General features: G+C 42.2%; 1 protein-coding gene across 1 annotated transcript in view; it reads left to right on the top strand.

Moving 5' to 3' along the window:
* Positions 1–16,243, top strand: part of HOMER2 (homer homolog 2 (Drosophila)) — a 43,603-nt gene that overhangs the window by 20,752 nt on the left and 6,608 nt on the right. The window contains exons 3-6 of the mRNA XM_009573938.1: positions 5,454–5,585; positions 12,476–12,568; positions 13,887–14,026; positions 16,042–16,198. Of these exons, the coding sequence (XP_009572233.1) occupies positions 5,454–5,585; positions 12,476–12,568; positions 13,887–14,026; positions 16,042–16,198 (522 nt within the window). The remainder of the gene's footprint in view (positions 1–5,453; positions 5,586–12,475; positions 12,569–13,886; positions 14,027–16,041; positions 16,199–16,243) is intronic.

Here is a 16,243-nt window from a genome sequence, read left to right as displayed (position 1 = left end):
TGTGCTCTGGGCCCCCCAGTCACGCACCAACAATGGAGCAGGGCAGGAGGAACAGCAAAGTGGAGACACCCAATGCTCTTCTTAACATATGTTTACAGTGCTTCCAGTCTAATTAATCCATACCCTCAGCCTGTCCCAGGTAAAGCTCCGCCTACGTATCAGGTGCAACAGATAAAGCAAAGCTAGAACAAGTGCCATTGCTGCTTTCAGTTTTCCCAGGCTTTTTTTTTCTTTTTAAGGACCTTCTACAAAGACTTAGCAAGAAGGGTGGGGAGAAAGATTTGATCACATCTGCTGGCCCTGATTTGTAAAACAACTATAATTAATCCTCCTGCATTACAGGTTCACTGTTTGGCCAAAGGCTGTTCTTTCTTTCATCCCCAAGTTCTTAACGCTGCTGTGAGCATGTCTTTGTGCTGCTCCTGCTCTGGAGGTGGCCTTCTTAGGTGGCCTCAGCAAGGGACTCTCTTTTTTCCCTTTAATAGCACCGTCTTGATTAACAATATGTATGTGTGTGCTGGCTTTGTAGGACTAGAAATGAGATCATCGGTTTATCACCAGTGACATATTGGAGAAAAGACATTACACGTAAGCCTAGAAGCTGTCAGCAGAGGTAGGGAGGATGGTGGGTCATGAAGGATAGTGCAAATCACGGAAACGTAGGTGGGCTAATTCCACGAGGGAGTTGCTGAACATTTGGGATAGAGGGAGAATTTCTCTGCAAAGCCATCCCTGTCTCCTCATCTCCACATCCAGTGTCACAAGCCCTTCTGATTCATGTCGACTTGATGAGCTGGAAGAACCTGCTGAGCCTGTGATAGCTGTGGCCAGAGGATTAGCAGCTTCTTTCCCTCTTCAGTTCTGTTTTTAGACTGGGATACATCTTTACTGAAGATTAGCAGCCTGGTGGGTTGGGGAAATTAAATTTCACAAGGTCTGCAAACTGGAAAGCACATATTCAGAGGTGTGAAAACGAAATGGGGAGGTTTTAATGTAGTGACTTCTTAATGAGTAGATCCTGTGGCCTTGAGCCTTGGGGCTTTTTTGGAGGTGAGGTTACTTCAGAGTAACAGGTGATGTGAATTTAAAGGGAAAATTCCAGAATAATTCCTAATTTGACACTCTTGTCCCAGAATAAGGGGCCCTTTTCTGATTTAATTTGACGCAGTTCCAAAATACATTGGCTAATATATTAATTAGCTATTTCATAGCTGTTATTTCAGTCTTTTTGAGGTAGAGAAGCTTTTGACAGGGCTGGCCGCATTGGCTCGTCATCCCCTTCGGTGGGCGTCTCATCAGAGGAAGCGTCCTGGCCAGTTCCTGCGGCACGCTGGCCCTCCTCCTCGGGGCTGCGCCGGTGGCTCTGCCAAATGCCCACCATGATCGCTGCTCTCCTCCCCTTGGAGCTGAGCTTGCTCTCGTCTTTGCTTTTCCCTCTTGCGCATCTAGCGAGCCGGGGCCGATGCGACCAGGGCGTGCTCTGTGAGCAAAGCCGGTGGCCCCCCGTGTGCTCTTCCAGCTCCGCTCCCTCTTACTCCAGCCAGCCGGCACGCACGTTCACCTTACGTTAATGAAACCGTGACTCGGGAAAAGTATTTTCAGGAGCCACATCAGCTTTGCCTCTTTATTGTGGTGCTGTGATACGGGGAGTGTGGGAGGGGAACCCTTTAAATACTCGAAGCATCCCCTAAAAGAAATGGCAGCTGTGTATGTGAGCACTGCTCATATATTACAAGCGGCATGAGCTGCCAGTATGTTTTTTCTTCCTTCTACACACTCAGGTCGTCTTGTGACCTCTCCCTGCTTGATTTATTTGGCAGTTTCTCGCCGTGGGAAGGCAGCGGGATGGGTGTGTTACAGCCTATGAACGTTCTGCTCTACGCCAGCTTATTTGCATTCACTTTTATCTGATGAATATACCCGTGTGTCTCTAAATGTCTGGAGCCATTTCTGGTTGACGTAGCACTACCTTGTACTGTGAAAATTCTTCTGTGTCGTCTTTAAATAAAAAATTTAGACCTGTCAGGATTGTTTTTCTCCCAAAGGAAGTGAAATTAGTATGAGATTTTGTTTGGCTTATGCGGATGTATCAGGAATGTTCGCCATCTGATACGCTTGCATGTAGATGAGAGCAAAGGCAGATATTTTTTTTAACCGCATGTAGACAACTCAGTCAGTATGACGAATGAGTTTATTATTCTGTAAGGTGCTTATTATATTATGCTCCTCTTTGCCTTTGTCTCTAGGGAGAACTCTTTAACCACTTCAGGGATTGATTGCATTTGATTAGAGAGTAGTTTGTCTTTTGAATCCATTATCCTGGATGAAAGTTTTCTGATGCAGCCAGAATTGCACCATGTGTGTATTATACAAATGAGGACCAAATGCAAAGTTATTTCGTAAGAGCCATTTGAATTGATGAGTTGCCTTTTCTTATAGAATTATAATACTGGATTGCAGTTAGGGGTGGAAAAGAGCCCCCGGGCTCATCCTGCCCACAGCAGCTTTCAAATATGTCCTTTCCCTTCTGCGCCCTTCCTCTCAGCTCCTTCTTCCTTTGAAACTGGAGAATTCTGGCTTTCATGAAAAAAGAAAATTTTCCCGGTTTGTTGAACATTCCTGTTGCAGTGACCACAAAGGCTTCCCCTGTCTTCTGCCCCGGCTGGAGACCTTCTGCCCGGGAGGTGGAGGAGTGGTGAGGAGTACTTTCCTTCTGGTCTCACGTAGCCAAGGCTGAGCCAGCTGTGGGAGGGGGGATAGGCTGGGTTACCTGGCAGGAGCGCTTGCAAGCCTCGCTCTTCATTGTTCTTTGAAATCATAACACCCTTTCTTTCTCCTAAACACAACCAACGTGATTGTTCCCTGGCCAATGTAGTATCTCCGCTCTGAAATGGTGTCCAGATTTACATGGGAAGGGAATGTACGGGCTGATGCTCCCCAAGTTTAATGTTACAGCATCTTCCTGCGAGCGTGACGGGGCGATGGGGCGACGATGGGGAGGAAGACTGGATGGATAAGTGCGATGTGCCCGCAGCATCCAGCTCCTCTGAACGGTTTCCATGAGCTCTGATTTAATCTCCTAAGCTTTTACTTAGGTTTTCTCTTCTCCGTAGGAACGCAGCATTTCTGAAGTGCCTAACTGACAGAGGAGGATTTAAGGAAAAAAAGATAGAGCCGGCTTCCAGCTGCAATAATAATTGCAGCTTATTATAAATTTAACAGATGAACTGTCGGTTTCTTGAAGGTGTGTGATCACCACAACCTTCTCTTGGAATCTGCACTGGCTAGAGAAAAAATTAACCTCTAAGGTGCTAAGCTAATGTAATTAATTTCATTGCTCAATAAGATGTTTCTTGATTTACAATTTGCAGGCTTCATTATTCCTTTTATCACTTCTTTGATAACATTGGACCGTGGTCTAAAAGATATCTTTGGTATGTTTTTTTATATATTTGTATTTACTCAATGATTATTGTAGGAGGTATGGAAGAATTTTATTCTTCTCGGAGTCTGCTTCCAGTGAGTGAGGCTTTTGCCTTTCAATAAAATGGGTCATTTTATTAGTTTTTCCCCACAGATGTCTAATTTGATAGGCACAGGAGGACTGAAGTAATACTTTTTATCAGTTGAAATTTCTGTGTATTTCAGAGCTTCTAAAATAAATTCTGTAACTTGAGAAGCTAAACATTTGTAAGTAGTTCATCTGTCTGATGTATACTTATAGCGCTTTCCTTAAAGTTTTTGGAAAGCATCCTGATTTTTCTGGCTTGGTGGTAGCTTTTCCTCCTGTTCTTGTGACTCTCTGTATCATGCAATCCTCGTATCATCATACTCCCTTTGCATTGTCAAAACCCTACATAAAATCTTTGATTTTCTTCTAATTTAAAGCTCTGAAATCGCACTTAGATTTTGTATTGGCTGTGTTTCTGTTGTGTGACTTAGCCGGAGGAGAGTGCGTCTGGGCAGCTTTGCTTGTACCTCTGCCTGTCAACCGGCCGTTCAAAAAGATGTTTCGACCCTGAAGGCTGGTGTCGGTACGGCGTGTGTTGGCCAGCGCTGGTTGCAGAGTCGCCTCTCCCCTTTTCTTCCCTGATTCCTCCCATGCAAAAAACAATTTCAGGAGCATCAGCCACCTGGCCCTTGTCTGGTTTGATCCTTTTGGTGAAACTTTCAGCAGTAGGAAATGGCAGCAAATCGTATGTTTATTTGAAAGTGATGATGCAAAAAGAGGGAACCACTGAAGCTGAGCAATTTCTAAGGAAGCAAATAAAAGCATCAGCACAGCGGTCAGAAGTTAGGGAGGGGACGGAGGCAAGTAATGATCTTTCTCTGGTAAATTTAATTCACACTTTTTGCTAAATGTAAATGATAGCTTAGGAAAAAACCTGCTTGGAATAGGTAGTAAATGGTGTTGCCAGGATACTTCCTGATCATGTTAATTAAACTGTCCCACAGATTTGGCTGAATTACTGCATAATTTGCATATTGGAAATGATGGTACGCATTACTAAAGAAAGCTCCTATTCTGTTAGTAGAAAGAACGTTGTACTTGAATTAATTTCCAGGGGAAGGAGTCTCTAGACTCATATAATGATGTATCTTGCAAATAAAGTTAAGATTTTTGATAATGAACTGACATATATCTCATTCCTTTTTGCAAGATTACATTTTATGCTTGTTCCACTAAGTTCCTTAGAGACTTCATCCCAACAGCCTTCCTCACATTGGCTATTTCTTTAATTGCAAGAACCACTGTTGCTTTCAAGGTTGCTGGTGGTGAAGCAGATATTAGTTAACTTTTGTGTAAAGTGGCAGAATACTTGTCTTGAGGCCCACATTTGATACTGCATGTGTGTTGTTGGTGATGCACTTCACCACCCTCCCAAGTTAAACTCATTATTAAGCTATCAACTTCTCCTTGTCTTGTTTTTTGTTGGGTTGTTTTTTTTTTTTAATTTCTGACATATCTCAGGCATCCTACTTGTGGAGGCCCGAGGCCAAATGGAGAAATGCGGAAATATCTCTTTGCTCTTCCAGTCTGAGCGCAGGTGTTGCTGGTAGACACCCTGCTTGGAGGCATCGGGCCATCCCGGGTGGGAGTAGCTGTATGCCTTTGTAACACTGAAAAAAGAGGATTTTGCATCGGCATTTCTGCCAGGGTAATTTTATAGCTCCTGTCCCTGCCGTCGCTTTGATTTCAGTGATGTTCTTGCAGCGGTGTTCCTGATGTAACTGCAGGACCGTTACAGTGCTTTGGAAAAAGAAGACAAAACATCAGAATTCCTGCATGAAGTAAGACAAGATGGAAACTGGTTTGTTTTGGGAAAAAATCTTCTGAATACAGCAATTTCCCAATTTAGACTGCTAATTGCTTTGGCTGATATCGTTGCTAGGATATGCATTTCCGATGTGGCTTCTACTTTTTAATTCTTTTTTGATCTGTTTTTAAACAGGTGATCATAAACAGCACAATCACACCTAACATGACCTTCACTAAAACATCGCAGAAGTTTGGCCAGTGGGCGGACAGCAGAGCAAATACTGTGTTTGGCTTGGGCTTTCCCTCCGAGCAGCAGCTGACGAAGGTACTGGGGCTCACTGAATTTCTGCAAAGGCTATCTTGTTTCTTGTTAATGAAGAATTGCATATACCCATCTGACCGCTTCTGAGCTGCATGCTTCTGCAAGTCCTCTTCATCTGTGCAAGTTGTCCATCTCCTATAATTATCCAGTGTCTGTATATACAGAAGCAGGCAGTATTGCAAACTTTATGGTCAAAACTATAAATTAAATCTGCCCACTGACAATGGTACTAGCGAGGTGATCTTGACAGTATCTTGCCCAGCATGGCTGGAAGTATTTGTGTTTTCAGTTATTTACAGAAACAACCTGAACTCTGAAGTACTTTTTGGCATGTTCCTGCCCTGTGTGCTCGTTTCAGCTGAAAGTGGCACCAAAAGCAAAGGGAACCACTGATATGCCAGGACTGCTGACATTAGGGCTCCCTGATGTCTCTGAAGGAAGAGAGTTGCTATCCCAGCCTCGGAAATGTGCGTTTGATGACTTGCTGCCGATGGTAGCTAACCGAGGTAGAGTTGACAGCCCCCGGGGCTTGCTGGTGCCCTGGTTTCGCAGATACCCCTGTTGGTGGGGCCGTGCTCTCAGGAGGCTCGGTAAACTGATCTGGGTTAAAATAATACTGCATTTTTGGCATCTCAGCTCAGTGGTGTGATTTGCAGCCCTGACCCAAAGCGGTTTTATCACCGACCTGGGGAGGTGACAGTGAGTTGTGGCAGAGATGGGGGATGAGTAGCCGGGGAGGTCTGACGCCAGGTTTGCTGGCAGAGCTGTGTCTCGGAGCTACACCCCAAACGTGGGTTTGGTATTAATGCAACACTTGTCTGGACCAGAGACTGGCTACAACAGCAGGCTTGTAAAGTCTAGAGCTGCCTCTTGTAATGAATAACCAGTGGTTTAAAATACATCCTCTGTCATTAGATTAGTGGTCTCGCCAAGTGCTCATCAAGCAGCTGAGATGTTTGTTTGTTCATGCAGTAAAAAACCCCTACTTATCTAACACATAGTTGACACTTGAAGCACGGCTACTTGGCACTGGGTTTTGTCAGTTAACTCAGCGTTGTGTCCTTGGGCATGGCACACGGTCTCTCTTGTTGCTATCCTCCTGTGTGCTTTGATATGAAAAGAAGCAGGAGAACAAGATGTTTCTTGTATGTCTAAAAGAGCAAGGGCAGACCATTGCGATAGAAGGAGGACCTTTCCATCATCTGAATTGTTATAGGAATTTATTTTACTAAGTCTGTCTTACTGAGTTATTGCAATTCCCAGAGAATTGCAATTTTTGCAAATATTTCTTAAAGGTAAAGCATATTTTACTTTTCACATTAAATTATTTTTGGACTTGGGATGTCTATAAAGGTGCCATGGCAATAACCTGCTCTTCTGGAATGCTAAGGCCAACCAATCACATGCAAAACTATTTTTTGAAAATGAGGTGCTGGTGCTGGTTGTGCTTTATGATGCTTAATCAAGTGTAGAGGACTGCTCGTTTCACCTATGCATATTCTCCACTCCTGTGATAAAGAGGTGTTCATAATAGCTAAATAAGTAGTATGGGAATATGGGAGGATTAAAGTGGGCCTAGGTTTATTTTGAGTAACAGATAAGCATGATACAGTACAACCTTTGGACACCAAATGAAAGAATTAGCACCATTGGATAGTAATTTTTAATCCCGGATTGCTGAAGTCACACCTCTGCAACATGACAGGTGACCGCACGGCACCGGGGGGCTGGCTGGGGTTAAACACGCACCACGCGCCGCGCGGAGCAGGTGGTGCTGAGGCTGGCTCGGGAGACGAGAGGTATAACAAGGCACGAGGTACATTTGGAGGTTCTTGCACCCTAATCAGAGAGATTTTACCATATTCTCCAAAACTGTTCAAACACGTACTTAGAATAAATGTAATGCTGGTATTAGAAAGCAGCTCTTTGATGTTCATGTGGCCGGACTAGAGCCAATCTGAAAAACGTGTCGTGTGGGTGCAGGGGCCCCAGCACCAGCTGTGTTTCTCTCTAGATCGGTATGCACATCTGTTTGCACTGCAGGATCTGCTGAAGAGCCCACTGCCGATAATACAGCCTTCTACTTGCAGGAAAAGCTTTCGAAACCAGCCGAAAGACTTTTTCTGGTCAGAATATCAAAGGGAAGCTTAAGGGGAGTACTTCTGAAAATAGCTTGAGATGATCTATTTTAAAAAAAAAAAGCTGACAGTTGTCTATCTGGAAAATGTTAGAAAACCTGGTTTATTACCACCATGCGAAGCAATGAGACATTTTCATCCCTGCTCCTCAGTTTAATTATTGAACCATTAGTACAAAAGATCAGAGATGGTGGAGAGATTACAGATGTATAAGTGTATTGGGAATAGTAAAATCAAGTTTAATTTTATGTTGATATCATTATACTCTTATAAAAGATATAAATTAAAGCTTGCCAGTTTTACTGGAAATAATTGAAGCTTTTAGTCAGGAATTGGAAGGACACATTAAAACTCCTCTAAACGAGAGATCAATAGCCCTGGCTTAAAATAAATAAATAAATAAAGCTGAAAAATGTCTGCTGAAAACAATGAATAATAATGAGACATGAGAATAGGTTAGCACACCTAAAAAGTGTGCATTTTTAAGTATATTGGTTAGCCTAATAAAAGATATTGCCTCTTTCTAATGCCTTGCTTCTCTTGAGATACTTAAGCATTAATCCATACCTATAGGGAAAAGCAGTTCAAATTAAACATGAGCCATTAATGAAAACTGCATTCAGTGACCTAGTAACCTAATTACCGTTCACATTGATGGGAGAATCCCAGGGCTTAAAGTTGATGTCCTACTCAGGGTCCTTTTCCCCCCTTGCAGGACTTGCTGACCCTCCTTTCCCCCCTTCCCACCCTGTGCCTCAAAAAGGTCTCAAGACATTATTCATACATCACTACAGGCAACTCGCAATAGGTGAGAATTAATGGTGTGCCTGGGTGTGATGAAGAGGCAGGGCTGGTGCTGTAAAGGCAGCGATGTGTTTTGCACATGAAGCGGTTAAGTAAAATTTCTGCTATCATCCAGGATGCTTCGATGCAGACATGCTATCTGAGGAGCTGTAGGTAGTCAAGGGACAAAGATTTATGCAGGTGGGAAACCCAGTAAACCCAGACTTTGCACATCATAAAGCAACTGTGTCCAGCATCTGGGAAGCAATGGACTTTATTTCTATGCATGCACGCACGTTATGTGTGCGGTATTTGCCTGGTGCTGTGTTGCAGCGGCGAAAGCTCGGAGCAGAGCCTGCCCCTGCCCCCAGCACGCAACGCAGCACCCCCGGTCCCACCGGCTTCGGTGCTGGCAGCGCGCTGGCTGTGCTAGAGCAAATTGCCAGCCACTTTCTGGAGTAAGTAGTCTTTTTTTGCTGCCAATCTGCCTGGTACTGTGGGCTCATCCAAAGAAAACCATGGGCAAAGCAATGCGTGCCTTGTGGGTCATGGCACGGCGGTGCTTCCCAAGGGGAACGTCGCATCACCCAGCCTTCTGCAAACCGAGAGGGCGATGAAATATTTATGAGACTGCTTTGGGTGGGAGCAGCTGTTTCATCTGTCTGACACTGGCACAATTTGTCAGTAGGAAACGTAAAATATTATGCCAGATCAGGAGCTTAAAATTTACACATACAAAATAATGCTTTTTAATGTATAAAATGTTAAGAAGGTCTATTTAAAAATATATATATTTCTCCAGGTGACAAGCTGGCTGCAGATTTGAACAGCCTTTAAATAATCTGTGCGATGCACAGTAGCATCCTTGAGTCCCCATGAAATGTCACTGGCCAAGACTCATAATCAGACAGTGCTCATGGGCTGCAGCAGCCTTAGACTAAAAGGCTTCACAAGCGTTGGTAGCAGCAAATATTTTCCATATTGCAGCTTAGTTTCACAGGTTCCTGTGAAAGACACGTCATATAATCCATGACGGACTATTGGAGTGGTGTTTAGTTGGCGTTTCTCCTACTCCAGTCTTTTTTTTGCTAATTTTGGGGAAATTTGTCTGCCCAAGGACAAGGGTGGAAGAAAGGGAAGATGAAGGGAGTAAGGATGGTGGAAGAAGGAGCATGATGCTTTTTTTAGTTGGTTTTGGGTATTTATACATGCATTGCCCCTCGAGACCACATTTACCAAGTTTTTATCTACTGAACAGAAGATTATTTCACTTTTTAACTAGGAATTTCACATTTAGAAAGCAATCCCTATTGTTGCAAAGGTTTGATAGCTCAAAGTCAACTTAGATCTTGGAGGTGGCACCCGATTTTGTAGTTTCAATTATTTGTCAATTATTTATGTTTGGGACAGAAGAAATCGGTTACTGGAGAGAAAGCATCTCTCTAATTTCTGCCAGTGATTAGAGACTGTGGCCATGCCGTCACTCTCAGAGACGGCCTCGGGATCTGGGTAGCTTCAGAAGCGCCTGGTCTGCTGCTGTAGCAATTAGCGTTGGTAATGCTACACAAGTTTGGGCTGTCACCACCGTGTTGCTGCACTCAGAAGAGTAATCAAGTGAAAGGCTTTAATTTCATAACAAGCCAAGTGATCCTCTGTAGCTTTCAAAAATAGACTGTTAGTAAAATCTAGCAAGTATTAATTAGCTAAGAATGAAAAAGAAGCGGCACTAGAACTCTTCATGGACTGACTGTTTCAAAGGGTGTGGGGTAAACAAACACCAGAGACAGTCTTTCACCACGGTTTCTGTTACAGCTGTCTTTACATTTGTAACAACGATAAGAATGACGGGTAATATTTTGACTCTTAAAGCTGAAGATCTGTCACCAAGATGGTGAAAAATTCAGTTATTTGTACTTGTTTCTAAAAGCAAATGTGTTAAATGCATGTGTTGGTAAACTAGAGACGTGGCTGAAATCTATTGTGCAATGAGATCATTATCAGTTTTATATTGAAGATTAGCTTTGCTCAGTCATATACAATTTTTTATTATGGAAATGTGGAAAAATGTCATTTTTCTTCTCAGCTCACATAATTTTTCACAGCAGCCTCCTGTGTGCTTTATGAAGATAGTTGCAAAAATAAAATTTGATAGATCGCTTCCAATTCTTTTTGTCTTTTCATATTTCATATAGTCCATGAAGAACGCTCATAAATTTTTCATGCTTGCCCGTAAAGATTTATTGTAAAAGAGAGACTCAAAACTTTACTATTTGAACGAAACCCAAGTGTAGAGCTTACTGTTGATACAGTATTTTAGAAATAATCAGTTTGTTATAACTGTTTTGTCACCGCAGGAGATAGATACATTTTGTGTAAAGTTGGAGTTAAATCGCTTAAGGCGAAAATGTAATGTAGTTATTCCTAAGGATCTTTGTAGCGCTACAAAGGTAATCAAGTCATTTGTGTGTAGTGACTGCACATGCCATCAGACGGCAACTGCTGCCATCCAAGAGCACATACTTTGCATATGCAATTTCAGCTGTTGTATATAAAACAGCTGGATTTGAGAGCTCGATCTTCATTCATAAGCATTGTCACAGATCGTAGTCTACACCCAAAATTTCACTCGGCTTTGAGAATGTGCTCGTCCATGGGATTTATAAATGATATATGTGTGTTTGTTGGAAATTTCCATTTGTGAGTGTTATACAAAACACAGGTGCCTCCAGATATAAATCCAATTTCCTCTTAGACCAGTTGGAGAAGATTTGTTTTATCAATCTTTATAGTCCCTGTATTTTACTGAGAAAGAGCATGCTAAATACCTGCTGTAAATCTGAAAGTTAGAAGATAAGATTAGTAAGTGGATAATGACTCTTCCCATTCTTTGACTATAAAATGTGATGTGTGTTCATGCTTTTATTTACAATTTTGTCATGAGTGTTCTGAATTATCGGAGGATATAATGGCAGTCCTTTTATTATTAAAATAGGTTTGTTTATATGCACTTCTAATGTGTCTTTCCTTTCGAGCGTTTCAAGTTTCTCAAAACACAGACAAGCAAGACCAAGCTGCTTTAGCAGGAAGGCAAAGTTACTCATTCAGGATACATCTTAATTAAAAAAAAAATTTATGCCTTTTCTTTCATCTTTGCAATCCTCCTTTTAAAACTTCAAACACTGTTTAAAGTGTTTAAAGCCCTGCAACCCTGCCTGGCTGTGATAATACTTGTATGTCAAAAGTGCCAGGCTGGCTTCGGAGCCGATGTCCTACAGCAACTTGTAGAGATTGGGATCGTTACTTTTCATCTTTATCTTTCTTTTCCCCTGCCTCCCCCAGCTTGATATAACCCTCTTACAGGAAGCATCCAGGCCTTTCCCTGAAGTCTTCTACCTTTATTTTTGCCAGTAATAAGAAAATTAGACCAGAAAAGCTGTATTTTCATATGGCTCCATTGTACATTCAGATCTACCTTTTTCTAGTTTTTTCTATGTCTTGATAATCTCTTGCTCGCATCCTACGGATATCTCATTAGCTCATTTGCATTCTTGAATTTAATTGACTTGCTCTTAGGAATAGAAGACATTGATTTTTTTTTTTTTTTTTTAATCCAAACGTATGTCTTTTATGCTTTCAACTTTAATAGACTGTCAACACCGAGTGAAACAGAGGAGGGGGAGGACATAAACAAAACCAAATCAAACCAGGAGACACTTTTAGCTCCTTTTTTTCTCCATGGGTTTTTACTGAGATTGGCCAGAGCTACAGAGATGTCCCTCTTTTAGAAACACCCCCATTCCTTTTGAAAGAACCTCTCTGCCAAAGAATTAAAATGGGTTTTCTTGCCAAAAATTTTAAATTATCAAAATTAGTTGTTCTTTTGGAGATCTATGAACCATATAAATATAGTAATCTGAACAGTTTAATAGATGATAAAATCATTCTAATAAATATCTTTCATGCTTTTTCCAGTTTGCAGAGAAATTCCAAGAAGTAAAAGAAGCTGCCAAACTAGCAAGAGACAGATCTCAAGAGAAAATTGAGACTTCAAGCAATCATTCCCAGGTTTGTAATTTAGCTTTAATACCTGTGTGCATACAGGATAAATTATTTAAAGTTAAATTTTCTAATGGACTGTACCAGCAGCAAGCTTAAAGTATATAAAATGAAGATTGCCGAAGGTAATTGTCAGCTGCTGGACATTAACATTGTCAGAGGAATATTTTTAATCCATCCATGCTCTTTGCCTTCATTTATATCTAATTTTTTTCAGCAGTTCTTGAGCTGTTACAACTTTTTTAATAACAGGGAAAGCTATACATCCTTTGATTTGTACTGTTACATGTACTTTGGGTCACTGGAAAGTAAGTCAGTGTAGTGCTTCAGAAGACAGTAAATGGGATTCATCAAGATACTTCTTTTTGTCCTCTGTCTAATCTACTTTTGTAAGAGTTTGGTTTGCCAGTGGCGACATTGACTTTGTGGCCATAGTGTTTCATTGCCTGGATGTGATGGATTGAAAGCTGTGGTGTGGGACCAGAGGCAGTGCGTTAGTGAGTGGTTGGAAGAACCTTGTGTTGCATATTTGTTCGATACACTTTTTTAGACAGCACACCTTGATATGGCCAAGGGCCTCCATGTCCAGGGAGGTTTCTTACAGATTGGGGAAATTGAGTGTTGTCCCAGTCTCTCTATATGTTTGACTGTAATTTCACACAGATTGAATTAGATAAGAATGAGCACTGTTCAGTGGGTGTTCTTGGCCTGGGCTAATGTTTGGAGGAAAGTTAGGCGAATTTTAGTCAGAGAGAAATTCAGCTGCATGATCAGAAAAAAGTTGCTGAATGCTCTTAGTCTTGCAACTAACCCCCTTTGTGGGGTCCACAAATATCGATCTGAGAGGCTGACTTTGGATACTCATTTTTTGAAGACTTTGGTCGTGGCCTTTATGGATCACTTTGTTCTCTGTTGGTGATCAGCACCAAGCAGTCTATGAATGGCATCTCCTTGGAGGAGCAGTATCTTCTTTTTTTTATTTTTGGTTTGGACTTTGTGTGCTTCCAGGTGCACTGTATTGTTTCATTATCTTAAGAAAAACAAACAACCTTTAGAAAACACAAGCCTTGTCGGTTACAACACTTTTTAAAAAATTTTTTGAACACTTTACACTTCCATTTTGTGTATCATTATCATTTTTTCATTCTTTTTGACCAGCTTTGCAGCCAAGATGTAAAGGGTATGTGTTTGTGTTCTGCCAGGAGAGCATACGCAGCCTAGGTCTCAGCAGGGTGGTGTGTGGGATCAAGATTACAAAGAAATTGGTGTCGTGGTGCTGCAGGAGGTGCAGGAGAAGCCCAGTGTTCATTTGTGTGTTGTGCTGCAGGAATCTGGACGTGAAACACCATCTTCCACTCGAGCATCTAGTGTGAACGGGACAGACGACGAGAAAGCATCCCATGGTGGCCCTGCTGAGGCACATCTCAAGTCTGAGAATGATAAATTAAAAATTGCTCTAGCCCAAAGGTGAGGTTCCTTTAATACCTAAATTGCACTGGAATAGCGTGCTGTAATTATCTGATGGCTAATGATATTAACAGAAATTATTCAAATGTAATTGCATTAATTTTAAATGATGCAGCAGAATGGATGAATGAGCAGATTTTAGCAAGTACCTCCCGGTATCCAGTTGAGAGATATTTACCATTCAGTTTTTTCCTGATCTAGTTTGTGATGAAATAAGATCTCTTTTATTCTCCTGATGCCAACTCTTATAGCCACATTCGTTTGTGAAGTTTTAGATCTACAGAAATAACATTAAAGCCACGGGGGAGCAATTGCTACTGATAACACGTGAAGCCCATCTCTTCTTCCTCTTTGAGTTTGCTATATTTACTTTGATGAAAATAGATATGGATATTTAAAATTATAAAAGGGAATAAAGGTGAAGGGTCTGGAGCACAAGTCTTATGAGGAGCGGCTGAGGGAACTGGGACTGTTTAGTCTGGAGAAGAGGAGGCTGAAGGGAGACCTCATCGCGCTCTACAACTACCTGAAAGGAGGTTGTAGTGAGGTGGGGGTTGGTCTCTTTTCCCAAGTAACCAGCGATAGGACGAGAGGAAATGGCCTCAAGTTGCGCCAAGGGAGGTTTAGATTGGACATTAGGAAAAACTTCTTTACTGAAAGAGTGGTCAGGCCTTGGAACAGGCTGCCCAGGGAAGTGGTGGAGTCACCATCCCTGGAAGTATTTGAAAGACGTGTAGATGAGGCGCTTAGGGACATGGTTTAGTGGGCATGGTGGTGTTGGGTTGACGGTTGGACTGGATGATCCTAGAGGTTTTTTCCAACCTTAATGATTCTATGATTCTGTGATTCTATTCTATGAACTCAACCTTAAAAAGGTGAAGTGAGAAATATAATTTCACCGGGCTTAGAAGTCTTAGGGGGATATTTCTAAAGTTGTGGACAATATCCCTCGAAGTCACATTTTCTGCTATTTGCTTTGATAAATTATTTGAAAATGCTGAGAAGAGTAATTTGCAGCCATAGTGAAAATACAGGCATTGGAATATGCAAAGTTATGACATTAAAATACTGTAATTCTCTACTAGGATCTTGCCTTGTCTGCCTCTTGCATGTGAATATATCTGTGAATGGAAAGAAAATATAGCAGGATCAAGCTACTCTTAAAAAGCTATTTAAAAAATAAGGCAGGAGCACCATAAGCAGCATTACCCAGTGAGCAATTCTAGGGTTGCATATATTATATTTGAAGTACATAATCTCTTTTTATTGACATTTCAATAGCATAACCTATTTCAAATCATAACGTTTGCTCATTCCTCCTGCTGAAGACGCCTCCACAGGCAAGTGGCAGCTAGCATGTAGGGAGTTTCAAAGCCTTCCTTCCATTCACCCTCTAATCTCGTGCTCTACGCTGCAGCTTGAAGCTTTGGGGAATGAGTAGTTTAATTCTTCGGAATTATGTAACACTTTTATATTTAAGGCTGAGCATTAAAAAAAATTCAAATATAGGTAGTGTCAATCCCCTGACATCTTCTGTTCTGAATTATTGTAACATCTGCAAGCGTGTGGAGTCACTTTGTTGCACGGGTACCATGTCCCCAGGCCTTGCACAGCAGCGGGTGCTCGGGGAGGCACAGCCGCGCCGCTCTGGAGGTGAGCACAGACCATCCCCAGCGCCGGAGTAAAACCCCTGTCTGCAATCGGTGGAGATCCCAGCTGTCGGCTTAACCCTACAGCCTGCTTTGACAGCAGGACTTTTCTTCCAGAAGCACAGGTCACTGTTGCTGGGGTTGATAGATCCCTTTGTTTTGGCAAAGATGGTCAAATCAATGCTTATGTTCTCCTCAGGCGGGCAATGGCTAGGGGCAAGTACATACTTCTGAGTATGCTTGATCTTACAACCACAGATCATTGGTAAACACGCGCCATGGCTGGATGAGTTTGCAGTCAGGTAAAGAGTAACGATACGCAGGATTATAAGGTGAAGGTACCTAACGGCACCCTGTTTTTTTCAGTTCATCCAACGTGAAGAAGTGGGAGACGGAGCTGCAGACGCTGCGGGAGAGCAACGCCAGGCTGACCACGGCGCTGCAGGAGTCCGCGGCCAGCATCGAGCACTGGAAGAAGCAGTTCTCAGCCTGCAAGGAGGAAAACGACCAGCTCAGGAGCAAGGTAGCGGAGCATACCCACAGGAGAGCCGTCTATTCCAGTTAGCTG

Source organism: Fulmarus glacialis, unplaced genomic scaffold (genome assembly GCF_000690835.1).
Source record: "Fulmarus glacialis isolate BGI_N327 unplaced genomic scaffold, ASM69083v1 scaffold26833, whole genome shotgun sequence".
Taxonomy (NCBI): Eukaryota; Metazoa; Chordata; class Aves; order Procellariiformes; family Procellariidae; genus Fulmarus; species Fulmarus glacialis.
The sequence above is the reverse complement of the archived record's forward strand: the minus strand, read 5'-3'. Positions and strand labels throughout refer to the sequence as shown.